Consider the following 22,404-nt stretch of genomic DNA (forward strand, 5'->3'; position numbering starts at 1 on the left):
GATTTGAATTCATTCATATTGGTCAGAAGATCTCTGGCTTGCTTTTTATTTGTCCCAATCTGCATCGCTTTATTGTCTGTGGTAACTTTGCTGGCCATCCAGTCACATTATTTTTTGTGAGAAGACTGAAGCAAAGAAGGCATTAAGCAGCTCTGCCTTCCTATCATCTTCCAGTACCAGCTCGCCTTCTCCATCGAGCAGCAGACCCACACTGTCCTTAATCTTCCTTTTTTGCCTGACATATTTGAAGAACCCCTTCTTATTTCTTCTAACATTCCTTGCCAGCTGTAACTCATTCTTTGCCTTGGGTTTCCTGATTTTGTCCCTACACGCTCACGCTATTCCTATGTATACTTCCTTGATGACATGCCCCTCCTTCTATTTCTTGTACGTATCCCTTCTGTAGATAGCTAAAAAGCTACTTGTGCAGCCACATTGGCCTCCTGTGGCTCTTCTTATCTTTCCTCTGCGTCAGACTAACTTGATGTTGAGCCTCTAGAATAACATCTTTTAGGAACTACTAGCCCCCTTCTATTCCTTTTCTTCCTAATTGGCCTTTCCAGGGGACCTTGTCTACTATTTCTCTGAGTAGGCACTGTACTGGGTGTAGTCTGGGTACCTCACACTGGGCTAAGTACCTGCAATGGGATGTGAGTTCAGGAACATGGGTGGCAGTCCAGCAATATATTCAGGATATTGTAGACTCAATAGGTAACCTGAGTTTTTGTCACCACACTTATTGCTTAGTGCAGCTGTGGACCATCCAAGCAGACAGTTGGTAGCTAAAGCACGGTACTCCCTGCCAGTGGATAAAGAGCAAGTGATTACCCTTGTACTTCCTCCTCACCAAAGTATCAAAGGGGCATTCTCTGCCACAACTAACACAAGTGCACCCGCAGTTGGGAGCCCTGTAGCAGCAGCATTGGCAGTATTCAATACACATGTAAGAAGCAGAAAGAGGTTTCCAAAAAAGGCAACAATTACCCATGGCCATAAGAAAATAAGAATGGCCATATTGGATCACACCAATGGTCCATCTAGCCCAGTATTCTGTCTTCCGACAGTGGCCAGGTGCTTCAGAGAGAGTGAACAGAACAGGGCAATAATTGATTGATCCATCCTTGTCATCCAGTATCAGCATCTGTCAGTCAGAGGCTCAAGGAACATCCAGAGCATGGGGTTGAATCCCTGACCATCTTGGCTAATAGACATGGATGAACCTGTCCTCCAGGAACTGATGTCATTCTTTTTTGAACACAATTATACTTTTGGCCTTCACAACATCCCCAGAAATCAGTTCCACAGGTTGACTGTTTGTTGTGTGAAGAAATACTGCCTTTTGTTTGTTTTAAACCTGCTACCTGTACATTTCATTGGGTGACCCCTGGTTCTTGTGATATGGGAAGAGGTAAATAACCCTTATTCATTTCTCCACAACAGTCATGATGTCACAGATGTCTATTGTATTCCCCCCTTAGTCACCTCTTTGCCAGGTTGGCCAGTCCCAGTCTTTTTAATCTCTCCTTGTTTGGAAGGTTTTCCATATCCCTAATAATTTGTGTTGCCTTTCTCTGTACTTTTTACAATTCTAATGTATCTTTTTTGAGATGGGGTGATCAGAATTGTATCCAATATTCAATATGTGGGTGTACCATGGATTTATATAGTGGCAAAATGATATTTACTGTCTTATTATCTATCCCTTTCCTAATGGTCCCTAACATTCGGTTACGTTTTTTGACCACCACTGCACATTAAGCAGATGTTTTCAGAGAACTGTCCACAATGACTCCTAGATCTCTTTCTTGATTGGTAACAGCTAATTTAGACCTCTTCCTTTTGTATGTATAGTTAGGATTATGTTTTGCAATGTGCATTACTTTGCCTTTATCAACATTGAATTTCACCTGCCATTTTGTTGCCCAGTTATGTGAGATCCCTTGTAACTCTTCGCAATCTGCTTTAGACTTAACTACCTGAGTAATTTAGTATCATCTTTAAACTTTGTCACCTCACTGTTTACCCTTTTTCCTGATCATTTATGAATATGCTGAAGAGCACTGGTCCCAGTACAGATCCTTGGGGGACCCCACTATTTACTTCTCTTCATTCTGAAAACTGGCCATTTATTCCTATCCTTTATTTCCTGTCTTTTAACCAGTTACTGATCCATGAGAGGACCTTCCCTCATATTGCATAACAGCTTACTTTGCTTTCGAGCCTTTTCTGAGGGATCTTGTCAAAGGCTTTCTGAAAGTCCAAGTACACTATATCCACTGGATTACCTTTGCCCACATGTTTGCTGACACCCTCAAAGAATTCTAGTAGATTGGTGAGGCATGATTTCCCTTTACAAAAGCCATGTTGACTCTTCCCAACAAATCAAGTTAATCTATGTGTAGTAATGAACAGATAATCTAGTTTGATGATCTCCTCAACAGCACAGAGGCTGTCACACTGGGGGTGGGACCACTCTACTGTGTCCTGGAAAGTTTCACCTTTGTACTTCTCAGTTTCCCTTAGCTCCTCCAGTTCAACCACTCTGGTCTCTAGAGTCCATACTCAGTCTATGAGGACCATGAGCTGCTTGCACCCAATGCACACATACACTACCTGCTGGCAAGGCAGGTAGTTGTACATCCTGCATTCAGTACAGTAAACTGGATAGCCCGACTGCACAGTTGGACTTCTGCCTGCATTAATTTTATTCTTACAGGTTTTATTGGGGGGGGGGTGACATTATTGGCCTAAGTGTATAGAATGTTGGGTGTATCTGGTTTTCACTCTCCCTCTCTAAATTCCATTGCAAAACTCCCCTGTTCGATAGCTCCTCTGGCTTTTTAAATCCCCTGTATGACGGGTTCCCCCTGGAGTGCCATCTGGAACTGGGGTACCACTAAACCCTCTAACTCACCAGCCTGGGCTCCCTCTCACACTGTATTGCTGTGACAAACTGCAGACCTGCTCCCAGTCCTACACTTCCACCAGCATTCACACAGGTAGGGACACACCCAGCTAAGTTACATGCAGGCTCTCTGACCAGCCATTGCATGAACCAAGAATAGAGAGGCTACAGCCAAAATAACCACCAGCTTCCCAGCCTAGGACCCCAGAGCTGTCAAAATCCCAATCACTATGAATTTATTATCCAGTTCACCTCCCCCTCAACGTGGAGAGAAAATGCAACAGCCCCTGCCCCTTGAGCTGAGATTCCCCAGCACTTTACTCCAAACTTTATTAACTACAAAAAGGTCAATTTTAAGTGACTATAAGTGACAGCAAACAGATCAAAGTAGATTACGTAGTAAAGAAACAAAAATGCAAACTAACCTTAATGTATTAGAAGGATAGGATTTGAATTAACAATCTCTCACCCTGACTGATGATGCAAGCAGGCTGCAGATTCTCAAGGTGCAAGCTGCACTTTCTTCGCAGCTTGGGATCCCCAGATTGTCATACACAAGCTAGAAATCACTTTAGTCTGGGTCCAGCACTTCCCCCAGTTCAGTCTTTGCACCTCAGGTGTTTTCAGCAGGACTCTTGTGTGGGGAGTGAAGAGCAACAGATGATGTCACTCCCTGCCTTATATAGCATTAGCATATGGTGAGAACCCTTTGTTTTAAACTTGGTTCATGGAAAAATACTGACATCCCAAGATGGAGTCCAGAGTCATGTGGCCTGGTCACATGCCCTTGCATACCTCGAGAGGTCATTTAGTCCAGTACTCTGCACTCAAGGCAGGACTAAGTATTATCTAGACCATTCCTGACAGGTGTTTGTCTAACCTGCTCTTAAAAATCTCCAATGATGCAGATTCCACAACCTCCCTAGGCAATTTATTCCAGTGCTTAACCACCCTAACAATTAAGAATTTTTTACTAATATCCAGCCACAACCTCCTTTGCTGCAATTTAAGTCCATTGCTTCTTGTCCTATCCTCAGAGGTTAGGAAGAACAATTTTTCTCCCTCCTCCTTGTAACAGCCTTTTATGTACTTCAAAACTGTTATCATGTCCTGTCTCAGTCTTCTCTCTTCCAGACTAAACAAACCCAATTTTTTCAATCTTCCTTCATAGGTCATGTTTTCTAGACCTTTAATCCTTTTTGTAGCTCTTCTCTGGACTTTCTTCAGTTTGTCCACATCTTTCCTGAAATGTGGTGCCCAGAACTGGACACAATACTCCACTTGAGGCCTAATCAGTGCGGAGTAGAGTGGAAGAATTATTTCTCATGTCTTGCTTACAACACTCCTGCTAATACATCCAGAATGATGTTTGCTTTTTTTGCAACAGTGTTACACTGTTGACTCATATTAGCTTGTGGTCCACTATGACCCCCAGATCCCTTTCTGCAGTACTCCTTCCTAGGCAGTCATTTCCCATTTGGTATGTGTGCAATTGATTCTTCCTTCCTAAATGGAGTATTTTGCATTTCTCCTTATTGAATTTCATCCTATTTACTTCAGACCATTTCTCCAGTTTGTCCAGATCATTTTAATTTTTAATCCTATCCCCCAAAGCACTTGCAACCCCTCCCAGCTAGGTATCATCTGCAAACTTTATAAGTGTACTCTCTGTGTAATTATCTAAATCATTAATGAAGATATTGAACAGAACCAGATCCAGAACTTATCCCTGTGGGACCGCACTCGTTATGCCCTTCCAACATGACGTAAATCACTGATACCTACTCTTTGGGAATGGTTTTCCAACCAGTTATACACCCACCTTATAGTAGCTCCATCTAGGTTGTATTTCCCTAGTTTGTTTATGAGAAGGTCATGCGAGACAGTATCAAAAGCTTTACTAAAGTCAAGATATACCACATGTACCACTTCCGCCCTATCCACAAGGCTTATTATTCTGTCAAAGAAAGCTCTCAGGTTGGTTTGACATGATTTGTTCTTGACAAATCCATGCTGACTCTTACTTATCACCTTATTATCTTCTAGGTGTTTGCAAATTGATTGCTTAATTATTTGCTCCATTAACTTTTCAGGTACAGAAATTAAGCTGAGTGACTCATAGCAGCCATTACTTACTAACTGTCTGGAGCATTCTCAGGAAGGCTCACCAGTTGGGGATAAGCTTCTCCTAAGGCCTATTGTTTTTCCTAATGGTCCATTATCTTGAATAGGCCCTTCACAGCCAGCTATCTAGACTGGAAACATTTTGCCTAGTGCGTGTTGCCCAGGTGTAACAATTTTTGAAATACAGATACATAGTCAATATTTATGATTTCAGATACAAAAATGATACATACATATATATAAGATAATGATATTGAGAAAACCATAACTTTTCCAAAACACCTCACATGACTCATCTTGTACAAAATGCATAATAATTCTGCCATAATCGTATCATAATAATATCACTGTGATGAATATGGGGTGCAGTGTCACACCCTGTTCTCCCTGAGTAGCCCGGCGCCCTCATCAATGGATCCTCAAGGGATTAGGGATCAAAGGATGGCTGCCTAGAGCCTCATTAGTCTTGCCTAGAAGGCTGCTTGGCTCAGCACATGGCTCCTCAGACAGACCACACTATAAACTTGAGTCAAGCAGCACATGGCCAGCAACTAGCAACCAACAACAAACTAACAGACAACAAAGTCACCCCAGGGGTCATGTAGTTGCTCCTGCTTCACTTGGAGAATTCCTTTGCAAAACTCCCATTTGCTGCTCCTATTTGCTGCCCCTGTTCACTGGCCAGGCCAGGGCTCATCTCTGCATACCTTTGGGCAGACAGTTCTGCTCACAGTCTCCAAGAAGCTGCCATGGAAAAATTGAGTTGACCATATTTATCATGGAGGAGCAGGAAGTTGGGTGACTGCTGCTATCACATTCCTGCTCCTGGCTGATATTGTGTGTGTGCAAAAGTGGATTAAACAAAGTGCTAGTTAGCAAGGATGGTCTAGTGGGGGGGCACTAGACTGGAACTTCAGAGATCTGAGTCAGCTGCAGAGTTGCTCTGTGTTCTTGGGTGAGTGACTTACTCTACCTAAAAAGAAAAGGAGTACTTTTGGCACCTTAGAGACTAAAAAATTTATTAGAGCATAAGCTTTCGTGAGCTACAGCTCACTTCATCCGATGAAGTGAGCTGTAGCTCACGAAAGCTTATGCTCTAATAAATTTGTTAGTCTCTAAGGTGCCAAAAGTACTCCTTTTCTTTTTGCGAATACAGACTAACACGGCTGCTACTCTGAAACCTTACTCTACCTAGTTCCTCATCTGTCAAACAGGGGTAGTACTTCTCCACTTCCCGAGGGGATGGGAGGTTAAAACCTATGTATGATTACAAGAGCTCACATGCTATAGTAATGGGGCCAAATAAGTACCTAGATAGACTGTATCTGTGACATTGCCTGGAACAATAGTGTTTTCTGGGTAAGAAATGGTGCAAAATTGTGTGGGGAATACTTTGCTACTCTTTGCATAGAACTAGTCATTAATTTCACATTTGAGTGTGTAAGGAAAACAGTGTGCATGTAGACTGGCCCATGTGCTGAGGCTGCATTATTACTCACAGAAAAAAAATCTAACTTTGCTTCTCTAAGAAGTGCTGGAATTTGGCAGGAAACCATCCTCCCATGTGGGGTTTTCACTAAATATTTACTTTTGAATGTAAGACACTGTTTGTATTCAGAACATGGAAAAGTACAAAGCAATGACATTTCAAGTAGCATCATGCTAAGGAGGCTCCTTTGGAAGTGCTGTTATTATTCGGCTCCATTTCAGACTTCAGGGACGTTTCATTCTGGATACTACAAATTGTTGGCAGAAGCTGAAGGTTAATGAAGAGGACAGCTGAGCTGGTCTGGATATGCTCCTCCCCCCTCCCCCCCAGTCAATGAATCATAGAAATATAGGGCTGAATGGGACATTGAGAAGTCATAAAGTCCAGCCCCTTGTGCCAGGGCAGGACCAAATAAATCTAGACCATCCTTGACAGGTGTTTGTCTAACCTGTTCTTAAAAACCTCCACTGATGGGGTGTCACATCCACAGGATTGATGCTGTGCCCCCAGCTTTGGTACAGTCTCTTGGAGGAACCTCTTGAGTGTGCCAGACTCCCAATGGGTCTCACTCTTCCATCAGGGTAGGCCCTGGCCTCACCACCTCCTAGAGCAAACCGCAGCAGCTCAAGTTCTCATGCTTTACACTGTCAGCTCTGGTCAGTGAGTCCAACTGTTAGAGACTTGTACATGCTTCAGGGATTAATGCACCTCACCAAGCATTTGAAGGGACACTCAAAATAGTCGGGTCTATTAGTCAGCTGGAACACAGCACTGGAAGTCCTTAGGTTAGCATAGAGAAATGAAGGTTAAAGCGTAGCCCACGTCCATTATGGTTAGCCCAGAGCCCAGAGCCCATCCCATCCAAGCTATATTGAACTCCATGTTCAGGCTCTGTCACTCTCTCAATCTGACCTCCTTGGTCAGTTCCCAGGTAAGAGCATAGGCACGGGGCTGGAGCACCCATGGGAAAAAAATAGTGGGTCCTCAGCACGCACTGGTGGCCCTGCTGATCAGCTCCTCCCCCTCCCTTCCAGCGCCCCCCACCCACTGGTGATCAGCTGTTCAGCGGCATGCAGGAAGTGCTGGGGGGAGAAGGGGAGGAGTGGGGGCAGAAAATGGCAGGGTGGGAAGAGGCGGGGTGGGGGTGGAGCCTTTGGGAAAGGGATGGAATGGGATGAGGGACTGTGGGAAAGCAGGGGTCGAGCACCCGTGGGGAAATTAGAAAGTGAGAGCCCCGACTCCTGCCAGTCGCCAACTCGAATCCTCCCCACCTCACACCTCTCCAGTCCTTTGTTCTTGAGCTCTGGGGGAGGGGTTGCCCCACCTCTCTGCTGAGAGGTGGGGAAATCCACCTCCCTCTGGGTTGCTGGTTGCTAGGTGTCAATATCCTAGACTGGTTTTGTCATTGTCTTCTTGGATTCTCCATGAATATGGGGTTGGCGTTGGCCAGTCATTTCTAATGACCTATTCAGGGTCAGACAGCCAGGTGACATTCCAACCTATGTCTCTAAGCCTATCATTTTTCTCCACACTGAGTAACCATGCACAGTGTAGGGGAAACCGAAGCACACACACATTTCAGAAACATATTACAGAAAATTCTCACTTCATCACATGGGGATTCTACAACTTCCCCTGGAAGCCTATTCCAGTGCTTAACTACCCTTATAGTTAGAAAGTTTTTCCTAATCTCTAACCTAATCTCCCTTGCTTCAGACTAAGTCCATCACTTCTCCTTCTTACTTCAGTGGATATGGAGAACAGTTTGCCAGCTTCCTCTTTGTAACAGCCCTTAACATATTTAAAGACTGTTATCTGGTCCCCCTCAGTCGTCTTTTCTCAAAATTAAACATGCCCAGTTTTTTTAACCTTTCATGGGCGAGGTTTTGTAATCCTTTTATCATGTTTGTTGCTCTCCTTTGGACTCTCTCTAATTTGTCCACATCTTTCCTAAAGTGTGGCACCCAGAACTGGATACAGTACTTCAGCGGAGGCCTCACCAGTGCCAAGTAGAGCAGGACAATTGCCTCTCATGTCTTACACACAACATGCCTGTTAATACACCCCTGAATGATCTTAGCCTTTTTAGCAACTGCATCACATTGTTGGGTCATGTTCAATTTGTGATCCACAATAACCCACAGGCCCTTTTCAGCAGTACTACTGCCTTGCCAATTATTCCCTGTTTTGTAGTTGTGCATTTGATTTGTCCTTCCTAAGTGAAGTACTTTGCACTTCTCTATATTGAATTTCATCTTGTTCAATTCAGACCAATTCTCCAATTTGTCAAGATCATTATGAATTTTAATCCTGTCTTCTAAAGTGCTTGCAAACCCTGCCCCCCATTTGGTGTCATCTGCAAATTTTATAAGTAGACTTTCCATGCCTTATCCAACTCATTAATGAAAATATTGATAAAGTACTGGTAGAGAAACAGTAGTGAAGAGAAACAGTCAAATGAAAAGGAATCCCATTTAATTACATCACATAAAGGCAGACAATGAAATGTTGATAAATTTTATAAGTGCTTGTTTACAAGTACTAGAAGGCTAAATGCTAAGAAGTATGAACGTGAGTGCCTGATATTAAATGATGATATTGATACAATAAGCATCACAGAAACGTGATAGAACAATGATAATCAACAGGACATGGTAATACCGTGGTATAAAATATATAAGAATGACAGACTAGGTCATGCTGGTGAAGGAGTCTGAAAAAAAGCATACAGTCAAATATAGAAAAATCTTAAATGACTCAAACTGTACCATAGAATCTCTATGGATAAAAATTCCATGCTTGAATTAAGAGGATAGCAGCAAGAATATATTATCGATCACCTGACTAGGATGGTGACAGTGACTGTGAAATGCTTGGGGATATTAAAGAGGTTACAAAAATAGAAAACTCAATAATAATTGGGAATTTCAACTATCCCCATAGTGACTTGGTATTTGTCACGTTAGGATGAGATGCAGAAATAAAGTTGCTAGTCACCATTAATAACTGCTCCTCAGAGGAGCTAGTGCTGCAAATCACAAGAGAAGGGGCAATTCTTGATTTAGTCCTAAGTGGAGCACAGCATCTGGTCCAAGAAGTGAATAAATCAGTAATAGTGACCATAATGTAATTAAATTTAATATCCTGTGGGAGATGGGGGTGTGACCAGTGCTGAGGATGGACTACATTGAGAATGTCCCGCTTAGGGCAGATTCCAAGAATCAGGGCAGACAATCCCCAAAAACTGGTGGTTTATTCTATAGTTAGATTCACCAGACCAGTATCAAAAGGGCTTCTGCAGGACCACACTGATTAACCAGAAGCCAAACACAGTCCCCCTTTATTCATACCAGCCCTTGGTTCTCATACAGACAAACAGATTTAATATAGTGAGAGGTTATGGAAAACCCAATTCACCCATATGTGAGGTTCCATTAATCCCAAAGGATCAGACACTTACCCCCAGGTCAATATGTATCTCAGATCTTACCCAAATACCATGCTGTCAGCCAATCCTTAGTAAACTAACTACAGATTTATTAAGAAAAGAAAAGAAAAGAAAAGAAAAGAAAAGAAAAGAAAAGAGTTATTGAATGGTTAAAGAATCATATACATACAAGTGATTTTCAGTGTTCTTAGATCAGGATCATAGCAGTCATGGAACAGACTGCTTGTTTGCATAAATCTCTCTGGTAACTTCCAAAAGCTTGGATGGTCCTCAGCAATGTTCCCTCTAATTTTTTCCATCCCTGTGCAGAATAAATTTTGTTATGTGCACCGAAGTAATGTGCGGATGTGTGCCACCAGTAGAAACAAAAAACCTAGATATATATTTTTTAAAAGTTACCATAGGGATAATTACTCCTGCCAGGACAGGTTAGGCATTTTAGAACTCACTATTCAAAGAATTAAATTTAAGTGTAAGAGAGAAATAAAAATTATGAAATGCATAGATCAGTCCAAAAACTAAAATAACACACTTTGAAAGAATAAAATTACAGGAAATACCTAGACATAACAACAATAATACAATTATGTATTGGGAGGTGAGTGTGAATGAGGGTATACGTGTAAGAGAGACACAGAGACAGTGTGTGTGTGTGTATGTGACGCAGAGATTGTGTGTGCTGGCTTCTGGGGAATTTTCTGAGAGACACTGTGCACTGTCTCTTTAATGCACTCACTGAAAGCTCTCCTGCTCCTGAGCCATGTCCCCCCTTTCGTGCTCTGCAGAGATGGGGTACATGGGCATGGGGGAGGGGGAGAGATAGAGGGGGTGTGTGCGTGAGAGAAGGAGACAGACAGAGAGAGAGATTGTGTGTGCTGGCTGCTGGGGAAGTCTCTGAGAGATCATGTGCTGTCTCTTTAAGGCACTCACTCACCACCTAGAAGGCTCCTTCAGACCTCAAACTACAGTGGCTCCGAGTCCTGATCTCTTTCCCCCGACCCCTGCTCTGTGGAGGTGGGGACAGGGGTGGGGACACCCTGACATCAGCACCATCTCCTGCCAGCTCTGCAGGAGGATCCTGGGAGCAGCTGCAGGAGCAATGTGGCTGCAAAGCAGTGGGGAGAGGGGCACCTGAACACAGGCTGCCGGATGTGCGCGTCTCTGCTAGTCAAGTGCATGGCATTTGAATCCTTCCTGGGCAGCAGCCTGACCACGCAGCTTAGAGGGAACACAGGACCTCAGTCCATAGTTCAAAATGCTCTTTTTAGTTGTAAATCCACAGTCCAGAGAATTGGAGCAGGAATGAGGCAAAATGGAGATGTCTCAGGTGTAGGGTGACCATATTTTCCAAAGGGAAAATGAGATACTGTACAGCAAAAGCAAATGGGACAAATGCCCACTTTTACCAAAAAAGTTGGGACAGCCAGAACAGCGCTTAAAAAAGGGAATGTCCAAGCCAAAATGGGACGTATGGTCACTTGACACAGGTGTCTTTTATATCCTCTGCCATGTGCATGGAAAGTTACTGTCCCAAACAAAGCCCATAGCTCCTGTGTATGGAAAGTTACTGACAAAGATGGAGTCCAAGGTCACATGTCCACATCATGTGCCCCTACATGGTTTGCTGAATCACAGGTGGTGGACACTGGCTCCTCACTGTCTGCGGCATCCCCAGCAAAAGCCTACTGAACGGGATCAGATTCTTCAATGACCCACTGTGAGATTGGAGTGTCCTTAATAGGCCATCAACACATAGCTGGCTAGCCCTGATGTAAATCTATCTGGGGGGTGTCACTGAGGGATACAACATATGTTTGAGATATAGATACATAGCCAATATTCATAACTTCAGATACAGATGATACAAGCATAGAAACAGGATAATCGTACCTAGCACTTCATAACTTTTCTATTGATACCTTACATGACATACTTTGTACAAGATTTATGGAAATTGTGTACTATGGTAATAACAGTGTTATCACTTTCTTACACACTTTCTTACACACAGCATCACACCCCCAACACAAAATTGATGCAGGAAGGGGTGTCCAAGACACTGCTGAATACATCCTAGAAAATTTCCGTTCTCGACTATGCAACATTACAGCTTCCAATCCAGTATTAGAAGTATGAGTGTGAAACAGAAATGGTTTATCATAATCATGTCTGACTAAAACAGGCTCTTTCTTTGTAAGATTCATCATGGGAGTAACAATGTTACTGCAACCCTTTACAAACGTATTGCAATATTTGGCTATTCCATTAAAGGATTTCTTCAGCTGTTGTAACAGTCTCTACATGTTTCATGTGACCTTGGCAGGAGTTCATGAAAGTTATCCATACAAGCTCTGGCAAATTTTTGTAACCCATTTAACATCAACTCAATGTAGATATTAATGTTCTCTATAGTGTAGGTATCTTGGCATTTAGCCATGAAAGCAATGAGATGGTGTTCCTCAGTTTCCCTTTTCATACAGCAGTTCAAGTTTGTAATGGCTTTTCTTCTGTGATAAGTTCTAAGATTGTTTACAGGTATCAGCTGTAAATTATCATTACCATAAGGCTTTTTAACAGTAGGGTGTTCTTATTCAATGAAACAGTATAATCATAAGGGTTTTTAACACAGAGTGTGTTCTCATGTACCATTCATAAGAACATAAGAATGGCCATACGGGGTCAGACCAAAGGTCCATCTAGCCCAGTATCCTGTCTTCCGACAGTGGCCAATGCCAGGTGCCCCAGAGGGAATGAACAGAGCAGGAAATCATCGAGTGATCCATCCCCTGTCGCCCATTCCCAGTTTCTGGCAAACAGAGGCAAGGGACACCATCCCTGTGCATCCTGGCTAATAGCCATTGATGGACCTATCCTACATGACTTTATCTAGTTATTTTTTGAAGCCTGGTATAATCTTGGCCTTCACAACATCCTCTGGCAAAATGTTCCACAGGTTGGCTGTGCATTGTATGAAGAAATACTTCCTTTTGTTTGTTTTAAACTTCCTGCCTGTTAGTTTCATTTGGTGACCCCTAGTTATTGTGTTATGAGGAGTAAATAACACTTCCTTATTTACTTTCTCCTCTCCAGTCATGGTTGTATAGCCCTCTATCATATCCCCCCTTAGTTGTCTCTTTTCCAAGCTGAAAAGTCCCAGTCTTATTAATCTTTCCTCATACAGAAGCCATTCCATACCCCTAATCATTTTTGTTGCCCTTTTCTAATTCCAATATATCTTTTTTGAGAGGGGGCAACCACATCTGCACACAGTATTCAAAATGTGGGCTTACCATCAACGGCTTTTCCCAGAGGTTATACACATTGTACATATTTACACAGTTTGACATCAACATCAAATGTATCCCAATGTTTAGCATTGATATTAACACCAAATCTATTACAAGTGGGCATTTACAAGTATCTTTGTCATACCACACTTTTTTCTTAGACAGTTTGTCTCTGAGGACAGTTTGTTCAAAACCCTCTTTGAACTTTTGTATCTAGTTAGTCATTAGATCCTCCTTCACTTCAGTGTTTTCCTTATCATAGGCTTTAGCTCAGTTCTATGGGGGGGGGGGTTGGTATTTCAGGGTTTGGTGAGGTAATAATGTAAAGGAATTTTGCCTTCTTAGGGTTAATTTGTCTTTCTCACCTTCAAGAACAATTCTTATGCCACCTCCCTTTTCTGGATGGTTGAACTCAGAGCTTTTTTGTTTAAATGAATCTACTTGCTGATTAAATGTGTCCTTTCCTAGCAGCTCAATTTGTATAGACATGGACACAATGCTGTTTATTAGTTTTCAAATTCTTAGCCACTACCAAGTCAAAGACTGGTCTTAAAGAAACACAGTCAATTTTCACTAACATGTCAGAACTAAAGTGCTCTTGACTTTCAACTACAAATTTCTGCTTCCACATGGAATCAGATGTGCATGAGCCCACTGGGCAACTACAGGACATACTCAAAGGATCCTTGGATGGCTGATTTGCTTGGAAAACACAGTAATCTAGCCTCCCTTCTGAAGCTGAAATATAGGCTGCATGTCTGGATGCACAGATACTGAGGCATTGCTTTTCAGTGCAGAGCTCATGAGGGGGATTCCCACAACTGAGCCATTGTTTTTAGGTGACAAATCTGAGGAACTGTCCCAGATTGAAATATTGATAGAGGAGGTTTTGGAACAAATCAATAAATTAAACCAGGACTAGATGGTATTCACCCAAGAGTTCTGAAGGAACTCATATATGAAATTACACAACTACTAACTGTGGTATGTAACCTATCACTTAAATCAGCCTTTCTACCTGATGAGTGGGGATAGCTAATGTAATGCCATTTTTTTAAAAGGGCTCTGGAGGCGATCCTGGCAATTACAGGCCAGTAAGCCTAACTTCAGTAACAGGCAAAATTGGTTGAAACTATAGTAAAGAACAGAATTATCAAACACATAGATGAACACGATTTGTTGGGAAGAGTCAACATGGCTTTTGTAAAGGGAAATCATGCCCACTGGAAATCACCAATCTATTATAATTCTTTGAGGAGGTCAGCAAGCGTGTGGACAAGGGTGATTCAGTGGATATAGTGTACTTGGACTTTCAGAAAGCCTTTTACAAGGTCCCTCACCAAAGGTTCTTAAGCAAAGTAAGAAGTCATGGGATAAGAGGATGGTTGTCTCATGAATCAGTAGTAACTGGCTGAAAGATAAGAAACAAAGGGTAGGAATAAATGGCCAGTTTTCAGAATGGAGAGAAGTAGTGGGATCCACTAAGGATCTGTACTATGGGACCTGTGCCATTCATCATATTCATACATGATCTGGAAAAAGAGGTAAACAGTGAGGTGGCAACATTTGTAGAAAATACTAAAGTACTCAAGATACTTAAGTCCAAAGCAGATTGTGAAGAGCTACAAAGGGATCTCGCAGAACTGGGCGACTGGGCAACAAATGGCAGATGAAATTCAATGTTGAAAAGGCAGAATAATGCAGATTGGAAAATGTAATCCTAACTATACATACAAAAGGAAGGGGTCTAAATTAGCTTTTATCAATCAAGAAAGAGATCTTGGAGTCATTGTGGACAGTTTTCTGAAAATATCTGACCAATATGCAGCAGCAGTCAAAAAAGTGAACAGAACGTAAGGAACCATTAGGAAAGAGATAGATAATAAGACAGTAAATATCATAAACCCACTGTATAAATCCATGGTACGCTCACATCTTGAATACTGGGTGCAATTCTGGTCACCCCATATCAAAAAGGTGTATTAGAATTAGAAAAGGTGCAGAGAAGGGCAAAAAAAAATCATTAGGGGTATGGAAAAGCTTCCATTTGAGAAGAGACTAAAAAGACTGGGACCATTCAGCTTAGAGAAGAGACGACTAAGGGGGGATATAATTGCAGTCTATAAAATCATGAATAGTGAGGAGAAAGTGAATAAATGTTATTTATACCTTCAAATAACATGAGAACCAGGGTCATCCAATGAAATTAACAGGCAGCAGGTTTAAAACAAAGAAAAGGCAGTACTTCTTCACAAAATGCACAGTCAACCTGTAGAACTTGTTGCCAAGGGATGTTGTGAAGGCCAAAAATATAACTGGGTTCAAAAAAAAATAGATAAGTTCCTGGAGGACAGGTCCATCAATGTCTATTAGCCAAGATGATCAGGGATGCAGCCCCATGCTCTGGATGTCCCTTTGCTCCAACTGCCAGATGCTTGGCCTGGATGACAGAGAATGGATTATTCAATAATTGCTTTGTTCTCTTCATTCCCCCTGAAGCACCTGATCCTTTGCCACTGTCGGAAGACAGGATACTGGTCTAGATGGACCATTGGTCTGATCCAGTATAGCCATTCATATGTTGTTATGTTATGTTTTTATACTGGATAGTACCAGACCCAGAACTGACCCCTGCGGGACCCTGTTAGATATGCCCTCCCAGTTTGACAGCAAACCATTAATAACTACTTTTTGTGTACAGTCTTTCAATTACTTGTGCACCCACCTTATAGTAATTTCATCTAGACCGCATTTCCCTAGTTTTCTTATGAGAATGTCATGTGGGACTGTTCCAAAAGCCTTACTAAAATCAAGATATCACATCTACTGCTTCTCCCCTCTCCTCACCCCATCCACTAGGCCATTAACCTGTCAAACAAGGAAATTAGGTTGGCCTGGCATAATTTTTGTGGAAGTTTGTGTGAGATTTTAGACATCGAAAGTAGGATTCTAGGTCACCACAGAACTATATCATGTTTGTGGGCCTGGAGGGACAAAAGAGGAGGCCCCAAGATAGGACAGACTCTTCTGCCAGGCTAAGAGTTTAGCTGGAAAGATTAACAATATTGTTGGGTGGGTTAAGGGAACTACTGTTGTGGCTCCTTGTCTAGTTAGACAAGCCATTTACAACACAAACTTTGCTTCTCTACAAAGGAAAAAGGACACTAAATCATCTAAACTGCTACATGACACAAGGAGCCACAACAGTAGTTCCCTTAACCCACCCAACAATATTGTTAATCTTTCCAGCTATACTCAGCCCAGCAGAAGAGTCTGTCCTATCTCGAGGCCTCTCCTTTTGTCCCTCCAGGCCCACGAACATGATACAGTTCTGTGGTGACCTAGAATCCTACTTTTGGCATGATTTGTTCTTGAAAAAAATATGCTGGCTTTTACTTATCACCCTCTTATCCTCTAGGTGCTTACAGATTGATCGTTGAAGCATTTGTTCCAGGATCTTTCCAGGTATTGAAGTTAGGCTGACTGGTCTATAATTCTCCAGGTCCTCTTTCTTCCCCTTTTTAAAGATAGCTCCTATGTTTGCCCTTCTCCAGTCCTCTGGGACTTCACCCATCCTCCATGAGTTCTCAAAAATAACTGCTAGTGAAAAAAAAAGGAGTACTTGTGGCACCTTAGAGACTAACAAATTTATTAGAGCATAAGCTTTCGTGAGCTATAGCTCACTTCATCGGATGCGTAGCTGTAGCTCAGGAAAGCTTATGCTCTAATAAATTTGTTAATCTCTAAGGTGCCACAAGTACTCCTTTTCTTTTTATGGATACAGACTAACACTGCTGATACTCTGAAAACTGCTAGTGAGATTGCTTCAGATACTTCCTTAAGTACCCTAGAGTGAATTTCATCAGGCCCAGCCAACTTGAATACCTTCAACTTATCTAAATATTCTTTAACCTGTTATTTCCCTGTTTTTGCTTGTGTTCCTTCCCCCGGTTATTAATATTAGGTTTGTTGGTATGTGGTGCCCATTAACCATTTTAGTGAAAACTGAAGCAAAATGGGCATTAAACACCTCGGCCTTTTTGATATCAGTTGTTAGCTCTCTTTCCTGCTAAGTAGATAACCTACATTTTCCTTTGTCTTTCTCTTGCTCCTATTATATTTAAAGAACTTCTTCTTATTGCCTTTAAGTCCCTGGCTAGATATAAATCATTGTGTATCTTAGCCTTTCTGCTTTGTCCCTACACACTTGTGCTATTCTTTTGTACTCCTTAGCAATTCATCCACATTTCCACTTTTTGTAGGATTCCTTTTTGAAATTCTGGCCATTGATGACCTCCTGAAGAAGCCATATTGGCCTCTTCTTTCCTGCTCATCGGGATAGTTTGCAGTTGTGTCTTTAATATTGTCTCCTTGAACAAGTGCCAGCTCTCCGGAACTCCTGTTTTCCTTAGATATTCTGCCCAGTGGCCCTTATCTGTCAGTTCTCTGAGTTTGCTAAAGTCTTGGGGTGCTGAGGCTGGGGGTTCTGCTCTGGGCCCTGTGAAAATCATGGAATTTTTTTTAGAAAATTCACAACAGTATACGGGTAAAGTATCAAATTTCACAGAATATGCACAGAACGCAGTTGGGGAAAGGTCGCTGCTAACTAGCCTCTGAGTCCCCCCAAACTAATCCTCTAACATGATGATGCCACATGCTACAAGCTGCACTGAGCATGAGACCTGCACACACGGATGCCTGCTTCCACCTCCCTGCTGAGACCACAGCTGCTCATGGTCCAAGTGGCGGCAGCAGAGCTTGCTACTGTGTCTTTTTCTTCCCCACCGACACAACCTAAAATGGCAGACAGAAGGAATGCAACCAGATCACATGACCCTGGTCTCTTCATTTTATTTTGATTTTGTAAAAGTATTGGAAAATTTGTGGTATTGGGCTAATTTCACAATTTCCATGCAGTTCATGAAATTGTGATTTTCACAAGGCCTTGTCTATGGGCTCATCTCTAGTCAGGGAGATGCCGTTATATTATGTCTGTGGAAATACACGTATCTCTGTTAAAATCTCTAACTCGGTGCTTAATTTGTGCCAGGGCTTGCCAGGGCTGAGCCCCCGCACCTCTAGGCTCGGCAATTCATAACCTCTGGGCTTGCTGAATCAGAGATGAATGTAAAAAAATTGCTTGAGCCCCAGCACTTTGAGCCCTGGCCTCTTTCATTACAAATTAAGCACTGCTCTATCTACTGAATTTCTCCTAATGGAGAAAACTGTTGAAAAATCAGTATTCTGGCCTCAATGCAATGAAATAGAAAGGAGAGCAATCCTGGGCACATAGTTTCCTTTTTCTTTTAACTACATTTCTTTGAAAAACTGCGTGATAAATAACCAAAAGAGAGAGGTGTCAAATATATTACTATAGCCAGTGTAGGCAGTGCGACTGCAGTAGTAAGAGAATACACACTCTACCATGCTGTGCCACACAGACACAATATACTATAACACATAGGCTCTATTACAAGGAGTGTGGAGGAGCCTCTCTCAGCAAATTGTAACTATCAACAGAGAGTTGGCACATCTGCTTTCATTGTCACAGAGAAGCCAAAGTCTGCACTGTTCAGTGATTGGTTCCCATCTGCCAGAGCTTTCATTCCAAGAAGAAGTGCTACTAGTGATTGACATTTTATCTAAGTAGTCACTTCTTAAATGTATGGACCTAATCTCTTCTAAGTATGTTATTCTAGAGCCCCCCTGCAAACAGAGCCACATGTCGGCACCCAGGGCAAAACATCATGGAAAAAGAAATCATGCAGCTAAAGCCCCATGAGGGTGAGCGTGGCGAGGGTTGAATTCACATCTAAGGGAGGCGTTAGTGGCAGCACAGTGCCTCATGGAGCTTCAGGGTTTCTGAGGTGCTTCCACCTTCAATCTCAGGCCAAACCCCAGATCCCAAGTATGACCTCAACTGTGTGAGTTGAGCTTGCAATCCCCTGGGATAGTCCTGTGGCCATTCCAGTGCCATGAAATCTTGAGGTGATTCAGGCAAAAGGTCATCTCTGTGAACACTGAAATAGCCAAGTGCCACCAGCTCACACAGCTCCAATGCCACTGTAACATGAAATTCCAGCCGCCCAAGAATGGCCTGTGCTGGGCAGCAGGGCAGGCAATGCACTAGGACCAGCCCCAGCTCCATCCCTGCCAGATGTACACGCTGTGTTAGATCTAGGCTTGGGGTTGGAGACCTGCATTTTAGGTTGGCTCAGATAGCACAGCTACAGCTTGGTTGTCCCCTTTGGCCCATCTTGTGCTGAGCACTCATCTGGCATCAGCTGGGCCAACAATAGCTAAGCAGCAGCTTCCAGCCAGGATTCAGTAACACATAGTAGATGTTTTAATGCTACTGACCTTGTGTTAGACAACATGAACTGAAGGACAGGCTCCATCTCCCATGTGTGCAGCAGGTGAGACCAAAGTACTCCACCCTGCTGACTCACACCCCTGCTCACTCAAACGGGGTCAAGGACCTAGACCTCCACAGCTCTCAGTCTCCACATGCCCAACATATAGCAATCTTGTGCTGCTTCATGGCCACCATATGGTGCCCATCATGAGGACACTGACACACGTGCCAAAATAATGACTTCCAGGGCAGGCCAGAGAACCGTCTGCACCCTCCATGCCAACAGAACCCCCCACATCACAACAACTTCTGCCCGAAGCAGAAAGCCTAGCCCCCTCATAATCCTCCTCTCCATCTGCCCCTGCCCCCAGTATGGGGCTTTCACATATCCCACCTGCAGCACCTGCTTTGCAGGAACTCCCTTGCTAATTTTCAGGAACACTCCTCCCCTCAGGGGATTCCTCTCTCCTCCTCATGTTAAGGGCAAGCCTATCTTTCCTCCTCAGTGACAGAAAGGCGTTGGGTGTGTTGCTGAAAGCTCTCTCCTGGGGCTGTTCGCAGAAAGTTACTTGCTTCAGGAAAAAGTTTGCATCTCTTCCTGACACTCTTTCTCTAACAGTTTTACAGTTACGGCTTCAGCAGAGAAGAACCCGTGAGCAGCTGGCAGACCAGGGCATCATGCCACGTGAGTACCTCACCTACCACTCTCTGTGCCACATGCATCACAGAGCTAGAGCACAATCACCAGCAGTTCCTGCAGATGCTGCATTTGCCTCCTGACGCTTATACGCAGCTGCTCTCCAGCACCCCCCACATGGCTGGGTTTCACTCTCACCCCTGGTTAGCAGGTTGGGTTCTGGGGAGGACCCTGCTACCTCCATGCTGCTCTAGCTGGCATTTGAGCACTATGTTTGGATATCTATTATATGGGTTATAATGCAGAGGCCTCCTATGGATGTGAGTGGAGTTGCCCCGATTTACACTGGCTGAGGATCTGGCCTGCTAGCCATCATCCTTAGTAGAGTTTTAGTCCCAGTCTCTTGTGTATTGCAGGTCACCCTCCTGTTCTGTTCAAAATCTCTATTGTAGGTTAGCACAGGCCTGTCTGGGCCAAACAGTTTGCTGCATGGTCAGAGCAGGAGTCTGATAACACATTTGAACCTGCAAAGTGCCAGGACTCTCCTGGGAGTGCTCATCACCTGGCAGGTTCGGGCCCAGAGGCAGGAAACAGGCTGGCAAACCAACAGCAAGCTGTCTGGGATTTTCTGCTGGAATGTATTTCCCTAGAGAGGGGAGAGGGGGTGAAAGTGATCATGATTTTTTTCCACATCTCAAGCAGTTTTTGGCCTGGTGGTGGCCAGTCTCCCTGTCACAGGGCAGTGCCATGCAGTCAAGGCTGCACAGCTTGCTGTTTTATGTAAAAGAGGCATTTAAATGAGTGTGCTAGTTTCCCCGACCATGAGTCAGCAGGGACTGTGCTACCTGGTGGGATTCATACCCAGCCCTTGTCCCAGGCACAGCCAGAACTCCCCAGCAGGTGCATAGCCAGATGCCAGCTGGCAGCCATGCTGAGTCAGTGCATCTCCTGGGGGCCACAACTTCTCTGCATCCCCTGGCCCCTGGATGAGTGGAGCACACGTGTGGCTGTGCCCTGTTCAGATCCCCCTACCCCCTAAGCAGATTTCCCTCTCTAGGGCTTCACAGCCTCTAGTTCAGTTGGTGGGATCCAGCCCAACCCAGCACTGGCTATAGCCCAATGTTTCAGAAAGCCAAAGCCAAACCCAACAGCACTGTGCTAGCATATGAGAGCCAGGAAGGGCAAGAATAAAACCGGACTGCCTGCTTCACCTGCACTGCCTAGCTGCATGAAGCCAGCAAGTGGCAACAATGGGGCCAGTCAGCTAGATCTCAGACTTCCCTTCTGTCTTGTTAACTGACACATTTCATCCTAGTCTAGAACAGCCCTCCATTTACAGGAGCTATAATGTTAGCAGTAACCCAGGTCAAGCATTTATCCCTATACAATTTGTCTCCTCACTGCCCCTTTAGAATAATTGCTAAGGACTGCAAATTTGCAAGGCCTAATCCACTTCTTACTTGCTCCTTTCTTTCTCTGTTATTGGCTATTTTACTTTATAATATGGACCCTCTTAAGGACTGTGCTGTTCAAACAGCTCTTAAACTCAGAGGATAGCAGTATGGTCTCTGCTCTCCAGTAACAAGACATTTCAGTAACAGTATGTCTGTAGCATTCCATTCAACACCTAGACTATCTCCCCCACTATCTTTCTAATTCTCTTGCTTTCAGGGACTCTGTAATCGCTGTTAGCAATAGAAGGCTAATCAGTGTAGTACTACCACCCTCAAGCATGCAAAAATCATAAGTCAGGCCCCAAATCATGAGATTGTCATAAAAATCGTGAGATTTTACAACATAATAAATGTTGAGTTCTTTTGATTTGCATTCTGGGTTTTGAGCCTGTTGGGTTCATACTTTCAAGCTTTTCTCTGCAAACAGGAAGTCTAGACATTTATTTTTTTTATTTTTAATGTAAATTGAGATTCTTATGTAAATCCAAGAGCCTGGGGCTTTAAGAAAAACACCAAATATTGGCAGACTTATGATAGAACTGCAAGAGCTGGTGACAGTGTCAGATTTTTGTGCTACCTCTAACATCTCCTGTTAGATGACAGGCCCACATTTTAAAAGGGGCACATTCAAGATGATTGTGCAGAATGTCCCATTGCATGCGCATAAACTGGAGTCCTTTAATGTAAAAGTCTGTGCAGTTGGAA

At 43.3% G+C, this 22,404-nt stretch overlaps 1 protein-coding gene and 1 long non-coding RNA gene across 12 annotated transcripts in view; one reads left to right on the forward strand and one right to left on the reverse strand.

Moving 5' to 3' along the window:
* The window catches only part of MYOCD (myocardin), a 480,210-nt gene that overhangs the window by 400,646 nt on the left and 57,160 nt on the right, over positions 1 to 22,404 (forward strand). For all 11 annotated transcript variants that reach the window (XM_043496455.1, XM_043496456.1, XM_043496458.1 and 8 more), the window contains one exon: positions 20,228 to 20,293. In XM_043496455.1, the coding sequence (XP_043352390.1) occupies positions 20,228 to 20,293 (66 nt within the window). The remainder of the gene's footprint in view (positions 1 to 20,227; positions 20,294 to 22,404) is intronic.
* On the reverse strand, positions 413 to 7,923 carry LOC122456585. Its single transcript, XR_006275531.1, has 3 exons — positions 7,913 to 7,923; positions 877 to 878; positions 413 to 537 (listed from the first exon to the last, which is right to left on the reverse strand). It is a non-coding gene; the product is annotated as an uncharacterized LOC122456585 (long non-coding RNA).

Source organism: Dermochelys coriacea, chromosome 14, assembly GCF_009764565.3.
Source record: "Dermochelys coriacea isolate rDerCor1 chromosome 14, rDerCor1.pri.v4, whole genome shotgun sequence".
Lineage (NCBI taxonomy): Eukaryota > Metazoa > Chordata > Testudines > Dermochelyidae > Dermochelys > Dermochelys coriacea.